At 38.5% G+C, this 17,889-nt stretch overlaps 1 protein-coding gene across 1 annotated transcript; it reads left to right on the top strand.

The window, feature by feature from the left end:
• The first annotated feature begins 2,436 nt into the window (after positions 1–2,436).
• On the top strand, positions 2,437–4,147 carry LOC115822800 (chemokine XC receptor 1-like). Its single transcript, XM_030786718.1, has 3 exons — positions 2,437–2,461; positions 2,671–3,642; positions 4,047–4,147. The coding sequence occupies exons 1-3, from the start codon at positions 2,437–2,439 to the stop codon at positions 4,145–4,147; spliced, it is 1,098 nt and encodes a 365-aa protein (XP_030642578.1).
• The last annotated feature ends 13,742 nt before the right edge of the window (positions 4,148–17,889 follow it).

Below are 17,889 nucleotides of genomic sequence, written 5' to 3'. Positions count from 1 at the left end.
ATCAGTTTGTCATAGATATCTAAAAGCAGATTTGTATCCCTCCCTCATATCATACACCACATGCTAAAACAATCCCCTCCCAGCAAAACCTCTTCACACTATATGCACACTACAAAGTACTCTACAAAGTACAAAAAGTATTTCTCTTTGAAATGCTGGTAAGTTCTGTATTTGGACTTATTCCATAGCCATGTAGTGGCACCTCTTGAAAAACTGGAGGGAGCAGAGGCAGCAGCCAGAAGAAGGGCAGGGAAAAAGCAGTGTTCTCCCACTTTATTCTTTATTATCCTCTCACACACGTTGCTGGATGACTCAAGTGTATTTAATGACCCCAGTTTGTGTTTCAGGAACCTGAAACTTTGTCTTCAGCGAAATTCCAATCATTCAATCCCACACACTCCCCCCCAAAAAAAGAAGTCAAATTTTCGATTCCTCTTCAGTTTACTTTGTGTTAAAAGATTATTAAATTCCTTTTTTTAATGCATATTTTCCCAAATAGTCTTTTCTGAAAGTGGTGTAGATTTGCGTAAGCAGTGTTAATGTGATCAGTGAATCTGAGCTAATGTGGTGCCACTTTTGTAATGGAAAGCAATTTCATGGCCACCCTGGGCACAGGAATATTCAGCTGTTTCTAAGACTTGTGATGATAGTGACAGGGTCATCCTTTTTTTGGACACTTTCGGTTTAAAGATCTGTATGATGGTATCCTATTCCATTTACTCTCAAGTACCACTCTACATAGTTATCACAGAAAAGCACTGTTTGGAGATATTCTGTGTCTTTAATTAAAACAGGCCTACCACATGTGACATACTGGAAAACACATTTGAACTGGAATTTCCACTAGGGTTGGCTTTACAGCCTTGAAGCTAACATCGGATAAAATAAAGATCTAGAGCTAGAGAGCGAGCATGGAGATAGCTAGCGTCATCAGACTGAGCTTCATGAAACAGAGACGAGTGTCGCTACACCGCTCGTTTCAACGAGGAGAAAATATTTCGGAAATTTCGGAAACGTTGCTCCAATTTTCTGTAAGCTGCTTCCCCTGGTTTCTGTCTCTTGTTACGGAGTAGTAGCAACATTCTCTGTTTCGTATTCTAACGTCCCCAAATAAACAACAGCGGAAAGACCTTATTGGTTGCTTTATGCTATGAAAAAAACTCAAAAAAAGGTTGTTAGCCACAACCCACTCCTTGGTAGTGGAGCATGGCATGGGGGCTCAGAATTCTTAGCGACACACCTGCACACATACATGCTTTTTTAGAATAAATGTAAAGTTGCAGAGAAAATTACTGAAAGACGAGGTGTTGCCAACCTTAGATGAGTTTGTAATGAATGCCTATTGCACTGCTGATATTTCAGTAGTGCATCTTTAAATTTTTATTTTGGGCATAACTGATATTCTGATACATTTGAATGTAATACGTTATATGAAGTTACTCACTACTTGAGTAATCATTTTATGAGATTCTTTTTTACTCATACTCAAGTCGTTATTTTGATGAGTAGGCTACTTTTACTTCTACTTGAGTCATTATTATGACAAAGTAACAATACTTTTACTTGAGTACAGTTTTTGCTTACTCACCTGTCCCCCCCTTTCCTTACAAAAAACCCCCAAAAAACTTGTCTTGTATCTGTGTTTGTCAAAGTATTCCAGGGGCGCAATACGAAGGGGTAAATTAACGCTCAGTCTTATTGTGACCTTTCATAACACTGAAAGGCCGATACAGTGTGTGTGTGAGAGAGAGAGGGAGAGAGAGAGTGCGTGTATGTGTGTGTCTTATTGTGATCTCTGCTTATGAGGTATTAGGAATCTGACTGATGAACGTATTGTAAGTCGCTTTGGCTAAAAGTGTCTGCCAAATACCAAATTGTAAATTGTACCCACCTCTGAGCACCTTACATAAACTAATAACAAATTAATTAACGAACAAGAGCAATAATCAACTAACATGCCCTGCTGAGTTGAAGAACATGGGATTTTATTTGTACTGAGCAAAAATTTCAACAAATTCTTTTGTAAAGATATTGAAACTGGCCAATTTGGAGCTGATCTCTTCTTTTCACATCAGCGATTGCATGAGATTATTGGGTCTGACTGTTACTGTCTCTTTTTTCTTTCTTGCTGTCTAAAGGGATTTTTAGAATTACTGAGACAGCACTTTTGCCAGAAACATATAAAGCAAGTTCTCGTTTCTCACTAGAAATAGACCTCTTTTTTCCTATTATGCTGATCGAAGAGCTAGTTTATGCATGACCTTTGCCATAAAAATGTGGTCTGCATCCAAGAAAGAATAAACGCAAAACTATATTTAAAAGTTGTAAAATGAGCATGTGCTAATTTTGTTGTCTGTAAAGGAGAATTGAAATCGTGGTTGTATTCCTCCGCTGAAGTTCGATTTTGAGCGGATTATTTTCAACTCTGGGACAAAAATGAATCATTCAACAAACAAAACAGGTGAGAGCAGACATTTGTTATTTGACCAATTTCATTTGGTTTTAAGCACTTCCAATGAAAGATCCATATTTAAATGAAAAAGAAAAAGTCCTCAATCGGAAACAATAATGAAAATAGTGTTTAATTTATCGTCATATTTCACAATATTCAAATTGCAAGTTGTCATAACGAACCTGCATTACTGATCTTCCACAATTTTCTGTTCTAAGGTGTTTCCTCAAATTATTTATCGTTCGAGTACACAGAGGATTATGAAGATGAGATCTGTCGGAAAGATGAAGTTATCAAATTTGGCTCTATTGCAATCCCAATTTTCTACACTGTTGTCCTTATCCTAAGCTTCACTGGCAACATTCTGGTTATAGTGATTCTTGCACTATACGAGAATCTCAAATCTCTCACTAATGCCTTCATTCTAAATTTGGCTCTGTCAGATTTGATGTTCACTCTTGGATTGCCGTTTTGGGCTTGTTATCTCATCTGGGGATGGACATCGGGTGAGGAATTATGCAAAGCAGTGAGCTTTGTATTCAGCGCGGGATTTTACAGTAGCACACTCTTCCTCACTCTGATGACCATCCAACGGTATGTAGCAGTCGTTCATCCTCTGACTGATCGAGGCGGGAGAGGACCCTGCTTTACTGCGACTACCTCTATCCTTGTTTGGGCTCTCAGCGGTTCAGCTGCCATTCCTGATCTGGTTCACAGCAAAGTCATGCTGGACCCGGAAAAAAAAGAAGAGAGACTTCACTGTGAGTTTGACAGTACTGGAATGCGACACGCCTTTACATATCTTCAAAACATATTTTTCATTGTTTCTTTTTCCGTAATGGGCTTTTGTTACGTTAATATACTACGCGTAGTTCTCAAGTCACGGACAAACAAAAGACATCGAACAATTCGACTGATCTTCACTATTGTAATGGTATTTTTTATTGGATGGGCGCCGTATAATATTGTTCTTTTTTTGAAGACTTTAAGTGATCAACAGGTGTTAGGACTAAATGACTGCGGCGTCAGTAACGCTCTGGATTACGCACTGTTCGCTTGTCGGGTGCTTGCTTTCTCTCATTGCTGTCTTAACCCTGTATTCTATGCCTTTGTTGGTGTGAAATTTCGAAATCATTTGATGGTTATTCTGAATAAACTTTTTCCAAGTCCACCTGGCACGGATTCTCTCCGTTCGAGGATGGCAACGATAAACTCACAAGGGTCTTTATACTGACTAGTACGAACGACTTCGTTCACAGTGAGACAGACAGTGATGTAGTGAGACAGAACTGAAGCCGTCATCACTCCTGTCAGTAACTGTATAAAGTGTTTAACATTTTCGCCATCTACGAGACGCTCTTTTAATGCATTTGTCAGTGCGTGTTCAGTTCTGTCCTAATGTATACATGATAATAATAGGCTATATAAATTGTGCCTCATTTGAACAAACAGTAGTGTTATGACCCTGAGTCATAAGTGTGTATTATTTTATATTGCTGTTGTTTTTCTCCCCCTGCCTGTGTGTGGTGCTGTTTCCTCCCCTGTCGTGATTTCCCCGTATGTCTCTCTGTGTCTTTAATGTGTTACTCCGCAGGGGATTGGCCCACAGTCGACGGCGCCGGTTTTAAAAACACGCGCCATCCAGATGCCGGTTGCCTCTCGTTTGTCCTGGCCACTTTGTCCGTTCGTTTGTGATTCAGTAACTCGTTGTATGTGTTTTGGAGAAAGATTTGTGGCATAGTTTGTAAAACCTTTATTTGTGTGTTTGTGATTTTCGTTGTTGTAATATAATTGTGAATAATTTTCGTATTAACTGTTCGGGTAGTGGTAGGGGGTGTGAAGCCATTTTTGTTCGCTCTCCTTTTCTCCTGTTTTTTCGTTAGGGAGTTAGGGAAGAGTTCTGTATTTTCTTTTCTTTTCTTTTTGGAAAGTAGGTTATTTAGTTTGGGAAATATAGATTGTTTTGTTTGTTGTTTTGGCCGCGCTCACCCCCGAAGCTTTTTACTACCACTTGTAAATAAATCACTTTTTGGATTGTAATTCGTGGGCACGGGTCATCACTGGGTACAGGAAAAGGGGGGGGGGGTCACCTTTGTTATGCTCGGTACCGCTAGGCTGGGCATAACAGTAGTTAGTTATTGTAGGTAGACACCTGAACCGAGTTAACGGTTCAGCTACACTGTGCGAATGATCTTAATTCTTGCTTGGATGAAATAAACACATCGGTGAAGCAACCTAATGAGCGCGCTCTTCTTAAACTGTTTGTAGTAGCAGAGCCGTCCCTGACCAATTTAGTGCCCTAGGCAAGATTTTAGCTGGTGCCTCTTTCACCGCAGCCAATTCCACCACCAGTCATTGTGTACATATACTCACACAGAAACTGCTAAGCCACATTATAGCCTACAACATCCTCAGCACAAACAGCAAGAGTAACTACACCTAGCATTTATGCATAAGACATGCATTCGGTGAGCACTTCTCTCACACGAATGCATGCTGTTTGCTATACAAGATTAGTCAATAATGAAAATGCAAAGGCGTACAACTATTAATTACAAAGGGGGGTGTAGAAGGAAGAGCATTTTAATTGACTATTACAAGCAGGGCTAACGTTGGCTAACTAGACTAAGATGTCAGTAAAGACGTGAATTCGCAAAGAATTAAATTAAAATAAACTTGTTTTAATAAACTTGTTTTTAAATGATGTAAAGTTGCCCATTGTCATTTATATATAGATAAAACCTAATGTTTGATAATATAGGGCTATAAATATATTTAATAACATCCTGGCTGTAGATAAAGCAGGACATATTTTTTCACAATATTTTAAAGTAGTAATAGTAATTTGCTGTGGATTAATATCGGTTGAAATACTATTGAAGTCCTGATCATCTTTAGTTATGATTTCAACGTTGTCTAAATATAAACCGAGGGTGCAAAAGTGATGAATAATCAACTTCGGAGTTCGACGTTGATTCAATGAACTTAACGTTGACAGTTAATTTTGATTCAACGTCATTTCAATGATTGTTTGCTATCAGGGTAATCAGAGCTAAAGGCGGTCCAACGAAATAGCCTATTAGAGTGTGCGACGTTTTTTGGCCAGGCAGTGTATTCAATATGCTGATCAACAAACTCACTTGTGTTGAATAAATCACACATGTTGTCCAAAAAAAAAAAAAAAATCTTTGACGTGAGAACGAGGTCTTGCTCTCCTTCGCACTGAGGCTCTGTAGCCTAATTATTACCCCTATTCATCTGTGGAGGAATTAAAAACAACTGCCTGGGGCAATAGGATATATCAATGTTTGATTTTGTGTCCTTATTGTTTGGCCTGTTAAAGATCCTTCTAATGATAAAAAGCTAAGTATACAGCAGTCTCTTCTCATGTGGTCCATTTCCAGAAGTGAGAGGTTTGCGTTTGTACCCTATATTCATTTGACGCTCCCTTAAGCGAAGGATATGTACCGGAGGTTTCAGGAAAATGCATAATCTTTTCCATAAAAATGTGTTCTGCGTCTAAGAAAGAACAGACACGTAGGCTACCTGTATTAAAAAGGTTTTAAAAATGAACACATAATTTTGTTGTCTGTAAATGTAACAGGGAGAAGGTTTCCCCCTAATGGCATGTTTATCTGTCCAAATACTTTTGCCTAGGGAACGCCTACCCAATTATCCACTAACTACACTTTATAATAGGCACACCTCATTCGGTTTTATGAATGCACCTTCGGTTTCCGGTGCTGTTGATGGTGTTTGTGGCAAGTAAGTCGGATTGCCAGAAGTTCCACTAATTAACGTCGTGGTCTTGGTCGAGCAAGTTTTTAAGGTAGGTAGGTGCCATGTAGCCATCGTTTCTCTTGAATGGGGTTTATGGCTTTAGCTGACCACTAATCTTTTGCAGGGTCCATGAGTCTGTTCACCCCGTGGTCTGTGCTGGTAGTCCCGTTCGCTGAGGTATGTTTTAAGGTTGACTGACAACCTGGTGTTGGCCCAACTCGTTGCTTACCGTTGTTTCCTTTTAGCCGACCTAGTTTTATAGAACGGATGCTCACGACGGAGTAGCACCTGCTACCCTGCGGGATCCAGGTAAATGGGGTTGAACCTTCTCAGTGTTTTAGTATTTTACTGGGACTGATTTATTAAATTTTAATCAGTATTCTGTTGTCCTCTGGGGTCTATTTTGTCTGTCTTTTAATTGATTTGCTCTTCGCGTTCTGTTTCGCCTCTTAAATGTTTTGATTTGCCTGCTAATTGTTTTGCCGCTAGCTTGCGGTTTCGCCCTTAGCTTCCTGCGTGCCTTTTAGTTGATTTCTTTTTTTCTTTCCGTTTGCCTGTAGTTTACTTCTCATTACGTTTCCGTTTATTTTATCTGATCAGGCAAAAACCCCGATCAGAGTTTGCGTACCTGAGTTTGTTTGGCTTGTATCGTCCTGCATGCTTGGGTTTGTTTTGCTTGTTTGCGTTTACTGCATCACTTGCTTTACTGTTCATTGCTTTGCCTGCTTTACTGCTTGTTGCGTTGCTTGAGTTTTGTTGTAAGCCAGCTGCTCTTGCTTTCTCAGCATTAGTTCGTCTCTCTCCCGTGATCTGTGGTGTCTGGCGGTCTTACTGAGGGGGAAGTTTCATAGCTGGGTTCCCTACTTGTAACCCTTGCCACTGCATGCTTAATTGATGTGTTTTTATTGCGCCTCTTTTGCTGTGTGTGTGCCGTGTATGTTCACGATCACGTGTGCTGGTGGTCGTGGTAAGTATTTCCCTCTCAAACTAGGTTTTAGTTCCCCAGTAGTCCCCTCAGCGGTCGGCCTGCCTTTCTTGGTGCCCATCTTGTGGCATCCTAGTAACCCTAGTGGCAGCTGTAGGTACAGAAACACCTTGTTTAAATCTCTCTCATGCTTTAATTAAACAGTAAATTAAATTCTTTTCGTATTTAAATAGTGTTTCTTGTGCACGAACACATTCTTGCAGCTTTCTCCCATTACAGCAACTTGAAATAAGCTTTACTCTTGACACTTAAAGCATGTCTCTGCTATTGTTTTACAATAAAGGACCTGTGCAACACTTGCTTTTTACTGAGGGATTAGGTATAAAACTATTTCTTTGGGCGAAATTCCCAAAGTGGCACTTTCAGTATGTACATTGTCCTGGGGTGTGCCCTTTTACCCACCTAGCCCAGCCTCCTCCCCCTCCGGTCACACAAGAGAATTGAAATTGTGGTTGTATTCTTCCGCTGAAGTTTTAAGCGGGTTATTAACTCCGAGACAAATGAATAATTCAACGAACCAAACAGGTGAGAGCAGCCATTTGTTACTTGACAAATTTCATTTGGCTTTAAGCACTTCCAATGAAATCTCCATATTTAAATGAGTCCTCAATCTGAAACAAATGAAGTGTTAAATTTGTCACATTTCACGATATTCAAATTACAAATTGTCAAAGAACCTGCTCCTCTGATCGTCCACAATTTTCTGTTCTAAGGTGTTTCCTCAAATGATTTACCGTTCGAGTACACAGGATTATGCAGATGAGAACTTCATCTTTGCGACATATCAAATTTGATTCTAGGCCTACTGCAATTCCAATTTTCTACACCGTTGTGTATATCCAAATTTCCTTGGTAATATAACCTAATCATTATCGTGATTCTTGCATGAGACAAATCTCAGATCCCTCACAAATGCCTTCATTATAAATTTAGCTCTGAGGTTGGATGTTCACTCTTGGGTGCTGTTTTGGACTTGCTATCTAATCTGGGGATGGATATTGAAAAACTGAGCTTAGTTTTCTACACAGGATTTTAACATACAGTATACTGTTCCTCACACTGACCATCCAACACTTTTTGTAGCAGTCCACTGTCCTCTGACTGTTCGAGCACTGACTTTGCCAGCACCGGGTTCATTTTCATTTGTGTCCCCAGCTTTGGTTTATAGTAAATGTACCTGATCTGTAATTCAAAGATTTTAGACATTGTGGGTTTGACAGTATTGAAATGACACATCATGATTTATGGGCAAAACATATTTTTCATGGTTTCATTTCTCATATTCGGCTCTTGTTACGTTCGTATATTTTACACAATCCCCAAATTTTATTATTTATTTATTTTGAGAGATGGCCCCACGCATAAGCGAACTGAGCGGCTGCTTAGGGCCCCTGCTGCCACCAGAGGGCCTCATGAGTACTTGACGCGTCCCACAAGAGCTTGAATTTATTTAACTATTTATTTGTGATGGCAGTCGTACAAAACGCAATATTATGTTAACCGGCTGACTTGCTAATACCACTGGTTTAATCAGTTTCTGCTACCTCTGTTGGAGGTGGTGTCGCGCTCATGCGTATGAGCACTGTAGCGGACGTTAACTGCATTTTGACGCAAGCACAGCAGATCAGACTAACTTTAGGTACAGTCCTCTCCTCTGCGTCGATGGAAAAAGCAGCAAAAAAAGTAATGTCGCAAGAAGGACATCCTTCTGTTTATCTAAGTTATTCGATTTTAATTGTGGTTGACTGTTCCTCTTACGACGGAGTGTTAGGTCCTAATTTTACAAAAAAAAGTCCTTAAGAGAATAAAGGCGTAATTTTAGGCTACGTGTTATTTTAGAGGGGGTAACTGCCGGTGTTAAAATGAGGAACGAAACTATAAACCTGTTTGCTCAACATGCAAAACCGCATTTATCAGACATTTAATAAGATGAGTTACCTGCTGACTGGTGTGTGTGTGTGTGTGTGTGTGTGTGTGTGGCATGGCAAGAAGCCTGAGATAAACAGGAATTGCCAGAGGCGAGTTTACTCTGCTTTTTATTCCACCCATTTTGCTGGTTGCTGGCAATATTTCGGAAATATTATGGGGTTTTCCTCCTCGAAGTTTCGATTTTATTCTCGAACTCTCAATTTTTTCCCTCAGTGTGGCCCTATACTCCATAATATGTTCTGCACTTTTGCATGTTGCAAATTTGTTAAACCCAATGCAATAAGTAGTTAACTTGTTTACAGTAAATGCATTGTCTGTTGGTTTGTTACTTTTCAGTACACCACCTTAGTATACCACTTAGTACTGTATCACTTTGAATATTAAAGTGCAAATTAACACCAGACCACTCTTGGAAGTTTGCTGTCTTAAGATTAAAAACCATAGGGGGGTAAAAACATGCCATACTCAACTTAACAAGGGCAATTGTTTTATTACCAAACTAGAAACATGTTTGTATAATATGAATGTATTGTGTTTTTGTTACACGATTCATTCTTGTTCAGTGTAAAGCAGCAAATTCTGATGAACCAGATCAGCATATGTTGATTCAAGCAGGATGAGTTACTTTGGATCAGTGGCACGTATTGCTAGCTACTGCGCATGCTCCATACTCTCGGTGGATAGGCGGAGCTTCCCGGCATGCCTTGGGGTGATGGACTGTTGTCTAGACCCAGTTCATTATTCAGTTTGTTTCCCTCTTGTGTCTAGTAGAAGTATGATTATCACTTTTTGTGTTGTACTTATGAGTGTTAACGTTAAGTGTGTACCGTGAATGTAATTGTCTTCATGAAAAATGTACTTCCCTCCCACAATATTAGTAAGCAGAATATAAAGCTTTCTGGTTTTGATGTGGGCTCATTAAAACAATTGTGGTGAAAGAGACTGTTAGTAACATTAGGCTTAACATGTCTAAAGTAACACTTTCTGTCCTGCTGAAGCAAAGAAAAGAATGAGTAAATGAAACATTAAATAGGTTTGGGTTTTTTGTATATCTATGTAATATTAGTCCACCTTTGATGAAATTTAAAACTGACATGTCAAAGTCATCCAACAAGACTGATAGTAGTAAGACAGACAATGTACTAGCTCATTTGACAAACATTTGGATTCAGTGTAAGGCAAATAAATTGAACTTACATTTGTTGATGTAATCACTTTATTTATGTTGTATTCATAGAACATAATAAAGACAGACTAGTTTCACTTGGTTTGTTTAGATGGAAATGTGTGGCATGGTTAAATTGCGTTCATTCAACAAATTATGAGTGCAGGCTGACAGTGGTATGATAAATACAACTAATTGAAACTGATAATGGGTGGTTTAGATTTGGAGTAGGTGTGCGAATGATCAAGTATTGTGAATAGTATTGGCGGTGCCAAGGCAGTGGGCCCCCAGTAAAATTCTGCTTAGGGCTGGGCCGGCCCAATGTTTTTTTGTTGGATGGGCGGTGTATAATATTGCGCCACAACCCCCCCCCCCCCCCCCCCCCCCCCAAGACGTTAAGCGGTTGTCTGGACGTCGGGCTAAAAGATTGCGTTGCCAGTAATACTCTGGATTATGCGCTCTATCTGCCAGGTACTTGCTTTCTCGCACTGCTGACACTTAGTAAATGTGAAAATGCCTTATTACATGCCATATTTGTTACATGCCAAAACAAGAAACTTGTCAAATATGGGGGGGAAAATAAACTCGCACAAAGTATCGGGGGAAAATTCACACATTTATTCATTTACTGTATGCTTTGTCTAAACGTCACAATACTCTTCATACCAAGAACCATTTGACAGGTTGACTGAGAGCAAGTTCATATCAGCTGTTTTCTGTTTGTCACAAATTAGGACAGATGGACTGAGTTCTACTGGACGAATTTGGTAACTGCACCCTGTAAATATTTTTAGCACATCTGATGTGTGCTGTAAATATATCATGCACTGGCTGACTGTTTTTGGAAAGAGTAAGATCTCTTTTTTTCTTGTTCAGTATTTAGGAACGTATTTGTGGGAACAATTTAGATTTGTATTCAGATTAAGGGTTCAAATGTCCTTGTGTGGAGTTTAATGCAAAGACTGGCCTTCTTTTACACAAACCTTAACCTTTTATCTGCCTGTAAAATGTCAGCACCTGATTTGACAGTTCATTTTTGGCAGACAACATGAATTTCTGTGTGACTATGTAACTGTCACTTGGGTTGAGTAAATCTGTACATGACTTGATCTAATAAATATTACTTTCTTGAGTATGTTTGTGTTGACTGTCTTGATTTGCTCAAACTCCAGTTCTGATTCACATTCAAAATCCCGAATATACCCAAAGTCATCACATTTCACTCATTTCTTGGCAGGATGTACTTGTAAAGACAAGGTTCCCCCATTATCTGTAAAGGCTGTATATGCTATAGGCCAAATACCCACCACTCAATCATATTTAGACTTGACTAAGAAAAAAAAAACCCAGTGGATTGACATACATACTGCTGTCATTAAATCACAGATTAAACTGATGCGCATACCTGAAATCAAGGTATACCTTGACAGTTTACAGTTGTGTTTGCATTTCTTGGTTGAAATGTAATACTTTCTTTTTCTTATTCCTACGTAATGTGCTGATAAAACATGTGTCTCAACTTTGCTGTATAACACATTAGGGTAGATGAAGTTCAGTCTTGGGCAGGAAGTCTTGAGTTTCAGTAAGATTCAAAGTAAGCTGCGTGTATAAATGTGGCCTTGACATTTTGACAACCAAGCATGTAACCTTTTTTATGGTCTCATCAGTGCCTTTGAAGACTGCACAGACTTTCCATTCATCAGGATGAGTGGGTTTTGTGTGTGTACTGAGATGAAAATAAACAAAACAGAATGAACTGAAGTGGTCTTGCAAACAAAATACTCAAATCAAATTCAGCACATACATGGCAAAAAAACTGACACTACGAGGCTTTTTATGGGAAAATAGTTTACAGATGGTGCAATTCCCTCTCAAAATCTCAAACAAAACAGAATGTTTGTATGCTACTGAATGTAATTAGTGTTGCTAAATATAATAAGTCATTAATCCCACCAGCAGGTGTCACTCTGATATACCTCTCAGTCCATCTGGCTAATACAGAGTAGAAAAGGATTTTAGAGGGAACTGCTTTCAATTCTGAACACAGCGTAAAAATGCATGTGTGTATATGAATTACTTGCCTGAAAAATTGCACCCAGTGGAGTCATGTTGTGAAAGGACAGTCATGGAAGCAATGTGAATTTGAGAGTAAATTCATACATTTGGTAGAAGTAACAACTAATTTTATATTATAAGAACATAAACCCAAACCTCAATACCTCAGTGAAAAAGCAACACAAGAGCCAGTTGTCAAGATAACACTCTTGTGCTGTTGCATGCCAAGATCAGTGGGAAAAGACACATTATGTATATATATATATATATATATATATATATATAATTTTTTTTTGGTTTCTGTGTTTTATTGTATTTTGTTTTATTCCCTGGCTTTTAATATCAGGTTTTAACTTGTCTCTGTGTTTTAGAGTGATTTTTGCATTTTTGGTTGTACAGCACTTTGGTCAACTATTGTTGTTTTTAAATGAGCTCTACAAATAAATTTGACTTTGACTATTAAGTATGTAAGTGCAACATGCCAGTCTGAACTTAGTCAGCAGTTAGAGTGAATCACTGAGTACACAATAAGAGACACCTGGAAACTGAGAAAAGTTCCCTTGTCTGGGATTTACAAGGGTGCTATGACTGAGGATTGTGGCTGGAAAAATCGGCAGTAAAAATTGGCCCTTTTCCCTCAGACAAGAATCTCAGTAAGTCTCCTTCTAACTGTTTGGGAGTAGTCAGTAACCGTCCAATATCTGGGTGGTTGTGTGGAACAGATAAGTGAATAGCACTACAATACAAGCAGGTTATGTTGTTTAATGATACACCACAATCTGAAGTGACAAGAAATGCATCACACAACATAGGGTCTTACTGCCAACACTTGGCACATTTCACAAAAGCATTTAGTCAAAAACAGACAGCAGTACTGGACAAGCATTAGCAAAAGATAAACAATAGAGCAATATCATGCAGCCCACTAATACGATTCTTCTTAAAGGACTCATTTTACAAATAAAAAGCCAAACCCTAAATTTGAAAATGCTGTCTTTTATCACACCTATAGTGCCATGACAACACACTGACATACACAAGGCATCAAAAAAGCCAGCCTTAAGGTTTACTTTAGGACCATCAAGATTTACTTTAGGACACTTATCAGCCTGTGATCAAGTATACCAATATCTAATAAGCCACTAATATTCTATTATGCTTTCAGTATTAACAATCTAGCAAAACCATGGTCTACCAGCACTTTCTTTATGACACACTAAACTGATACATTCTAATCAAATTTCTACAAGGAGACTATGATAATTCTTGGGTATCCTGAAACAGGAGCAAGCCCACCATCAGCACCACCCATGACGGTAAGAGAATCTGAGCAGGGACAAAGACAGACAGGAGAAGGTGTTGCTGGAAGAGCAGAAGTTGATGGAGCAGAAACCGATTCAGTAGTAAAAGTTTGAGGAACCGACAGAATGAAAAGCATATGGAAGCAGGGGAAAAAGGGGAGGTGAAACTGAAAAACTTTGACTGAGAAATGGAGAACAAATGAGGTAAAAACAGGAAGGCAAAAGTGACCAAAATGGAAAAAAAAAAAAGTCTGGACAGAACAAGAGATGACAGAAAGCAAAGACTGATTAAAAGGCATCCCAAAATGTCTGTGAGAAACACAAAGTAAACAGACAGAGCAGACTTGAGAGAGGGAGACAGAGGCATCCCTCTTTAAGGTGCAAGATTGACGGCAAAGCAGAAAAAGATATAGGAGTTTAGGAGTCTGAGTTGCAAGCAGCCTGATGGACAGAGAGAGAGAGAGAGAGAGAGAGAGAGTAAACAGAGGAAGAGCACAAAAAGATGGATATAGGAGAGAACAGACAGTGGTGATATGTAAACAAATGTGGGGAAAAAGTCTTTTGGCAGATCAAAAAATATGAAATCATTTGCTCTTTTATTTCTTGATGGGAGAAAAATTGGCCACTCGCAGGTTTTTATGCAATAATAGACTCCTTACTGTTGATCACACGAACGTAGTTATTTGTTATAAACACTTAAACAAATAGTATTAATATTGCCCCTGCATTGACAAAGGTGTAACAATGTGACTATTAGTGCACACAGAATGTACAGTCTATTCTGTGGCTAAGTTCTGACCACAAGTTCTCTGACCATGTGACGAGTGGTGGAGACCTCCAAAGAACCTGAAAGAGGAATCATGTAAAAGTAAAAAGTATAAAAAAAAAGCCAAACCCATGCTTTGAAACCTTTTACATCCTACCCTCTACAGTCTGGCACTATATCTGAATATACACTATTTTACTGCAACGGGGGGATTAAATTACAATTATTTAAATCAAGAACGTCAAAAACAATACTTTAATATCCAGGACAACAATGAATTCTTCAGCTAACGAGACAGGTGAGAACACACATTTTTCAGAAAATAGATTTCATGTTTTAACCCAAGATTGCATTTATTTCTATGGAGGAAAAGAGCTCTTATTTCTAAAAAAAAAAAAAAGAAAAAAGAGAGAGAGAGAGAGAGAGAGAGAAAGAGAATATTAGATGCAAATAATCAGCATAATTAATTATGGTCATCTTTGCAGTTTTGCACTCCTTAATAATAAAAAAAAGACAGACGATCTGCTTCAATGTCAAAACTGTGTTTGCTCCTAGATTTGTTGACAGCCACAACATATCCTGCTTATGACTACCCTTCAGATTATCCAGACCAAATGTGTTGGAAAAATGATACTATCCAAGTTGGATCTATTGCAATTCCATTGTTCTACTCCATTGTGGTTACCCTAAGCCTTATTGGTAACACGCTGGTAATTGGGATTACCCTGTGGTACGAAAATCTCAGATCCTCCACAAACACTTTCATTCTAAATTTGGCTCTGTCCGATTTGATCTTCACGGCTGGATTGCCATTTTGGGCTTGTTATCTCATCTGGGGATGGACATCAGGTGACACAATGTGTAAAGCTGTGAGTTTTGTCTTCAGCGTAGGGTTTTACAGTAGCATGCTGTTCCTCACACTGATGACTATTCAGCGATATGTAGCAATAGTTCGCCCACTGACTGATTTGCGAGAAAACAGACCCTGCCTCGCCAGAGCTGCATCCATTCTAGTTTGGGTTCTCAGCGCCTCCGCGGCCACTCCAGCGCTGGTTTACAGCGAAGTCATACCGGATCCGGCATTAAATGTAGCCAGACTTCACTGTGAAATTCTCGATATTGAAATGAGATGTGTCATGACTTACATGCGAAACATATTTTTCTTGGTTTCTTTTTCCGTAATTGGATTTTGTTACGTTAATATACTACGCAAAGTCCTAAAGTCACGAACGAACAGAAGGCACCGAACTGTTCGACTGATTTTTGTTATTGTGGTAATGTTCTTTTGTGGATGGGCACCATACAACATAGTACTTTGTTTAATTACTTTAAGTGAAAGACAGGTGTTCGAGTCAAGGGAGTGTGGAATCAGTAACGACCTGGATTATGCGAGGTTCGTTTGCGAAGGTCTTGCTTTCTCTCACTGCTGCCTTAACCCTGTTTTCTATGCCTTTATTGGTGAGAGATTTAGAAATCACTTGAAAGGTTTTCTGCAGAAAACGTTTTAATTTTCTCTCAGTACCTTAGGCTAAACTCCCCTCGATCGTTATACAGACTAATAGGAACCACCTTTTCCCACATAATGATGCTATGCCTATTAACTGCACTCCTCTGAATTATCGGAAAGTCTTGCTATCCGAAGAGTGTATGAGAGGTTAAATGGTTCTCTCCTATCTACTCACTCAATTCCAAATCTTCACAGAGCGTCGCCGAGTCTCTTATTAGCCCATGTGCGGTGTACCCTGTGTCAAATTGCCAACATTTTTTGAAAAGTTTGTACATGATGTTGATCGAACTCAAATGTGTCTGTAAAGGGCGTTATGATGAATGTACAAATAATTTTATCTCCTTATGCAAATTCTACGTCATTCTAATGCTTATTTACATGTTGTTGATAATCTCTAGCCTCCTCCTAAATGTGTATTTGCCCTCAAAACACCTTGAGATAATATTAAAGAAATAATATTTTCTACATTCCTTTCAGTTTATATATATAATTTCTATCAATTTCACTGACTCATTGACTGATTGATTTAAAAAACAACAACAAAAAATTTCCTTTTATTCTTTTTATTTATATTTATGAGAATGTACTTCTGGTCGACCCGCTGTTAGGTTGCTAATCACATTCTGAAGCAATAAAAAACAGTCAGTTCAAAGACAACTAACGCCGTGGTTAGTTAGTCAAGGCGGCTTTGTCCAACACTGGGGTAAAATTATTTTAAACGAAGGAAGACGACGACACATTTTCAAGTGTAGTCAGTCCAACCAAACAGAGCATTAAACGCCAGCTGAGCAGCCATTTTCACGACATGGCATCGGAATGAAAGAAATCTTGGTTTCAAGCTAAACATCACTGGTTTCAGGAGACAAACCAGAACTCTGTAGAATGTTCATGTTTAAATAAGAGACTGCAGACAACAGAGGAAACCCTAAAAACCAGACCAACTATTGATTTCTTCCTGTGTTTGTTGGTTTATTGCTTTGGTTTCACTCATTAATAAGAGTTTAGAAACTTAAAGATCATATTGTTGATTTAAACTGCATATAATGTTCAGATTTAGAGTTCTAACAATAAATGTTGTCAACAAAGTAATGAGCTTCTTTTGGATTAAGCAACAAAGATAATAAGTTCATGGACACCATCCCCATTAAACCAATTATTCCAAGTTGTGATTCTGAAAACAAGCCCTGGTCCAAATATAAACCAATGTCATTTCCTCACAGTGCTCTGTTCAAGCTGCAGTCACTTAAGTTCAAATGTGAGAAAAATAAATCTCACGTACATCGTTTAACAAACAAAATGTTTTGTTTCAATCCTAGTTACCCTAATTGCATTAAATAAAAACAGTCAGCGGGGAATATATTCATTATAAATATATCTGGTCTGTGATTCTGGAGGGACACTGAAGCCTTTAATAAAAAAAAAAAAGTCATTTGAGTCTCTCTCTCTCTCTCTCTCTCTCTCTCACACACACACACACACACACTCACACAACTTAATTACTACAAATATTTCAAATTGTACAAAACGTACACGTCTGGAAAAGTAAAAGGACCCTGTCCTAGTTCTGTAATGGACACTGTAAACATCATTTTTTGGTACAGAAAGACTTTGAATAATCAGTGTTTACACTTTACAGATAGATCCTGAAGAACTTCAGAAATATACACTGCATCAAGTCTTTTGAAAAACTTTACACAAACTTATACACCTTTTATACACAATAACACTAGTCTTGTCCTCACTGAAAAACAGAAGTATAAAACAGGAGAGAAATTAGAAAAACTTATTTTTTCATATGAAATATTATAAACATATGTATACATAAATAAAATGACCATAAACATATACACATCAAGACTAAAATGAATTTTGTACGACATTAGCAGTCATTGTTGCCAAAAACAAGGCATGAGAGTCTAAAACATACTTCAACTTCAACTTCAAAGAGC

The sequence above is a fragment of the Chanos chanos genome, chromosome 10 (assembly GCF_902362185.1).
Source record: "Chanos chanos chromosome 10, fChaCha1.1, whole genome shotgun sequence".
Classification (NCBI taxonomy): domain Eukaryota; kingdom Metazoa; phylum Chordata; class Actinopteri; order Gonorynchiformes; family Chanidae; genus Chanos; species Chanos chanos.
Note: the sequence above shows the minus strand (reverse complement) of the source record. Positions and strands in the feature narration are given on the sequence as shown.

What these genes read in the sequence shown, in the direction of transcription:
- LOC115822800 (XM_030786718.1), top strand. Translation starts at nt 2,437, where the DNA reads ATGAATCATTCAACAAACAAAACAG. An exon ending in TCATTCAACAAACAAAACAG is followed by an intron (nt 2,462 to 2,670) that starts GTGAGAGCAGAC and finishes TTCTGTTCTAAG; the next exon opens with GTGTTTCCTCAAATTATTTA. An exon ending in ACCTGGCACGGATTCTCTCC is followed by an intron (nt 3,643 to 4,046) that starts GTTCGAGGATGG and finishes GTTACTCCGCAG; the next exon opens with GGGATTGGCCCACAGTCGAC.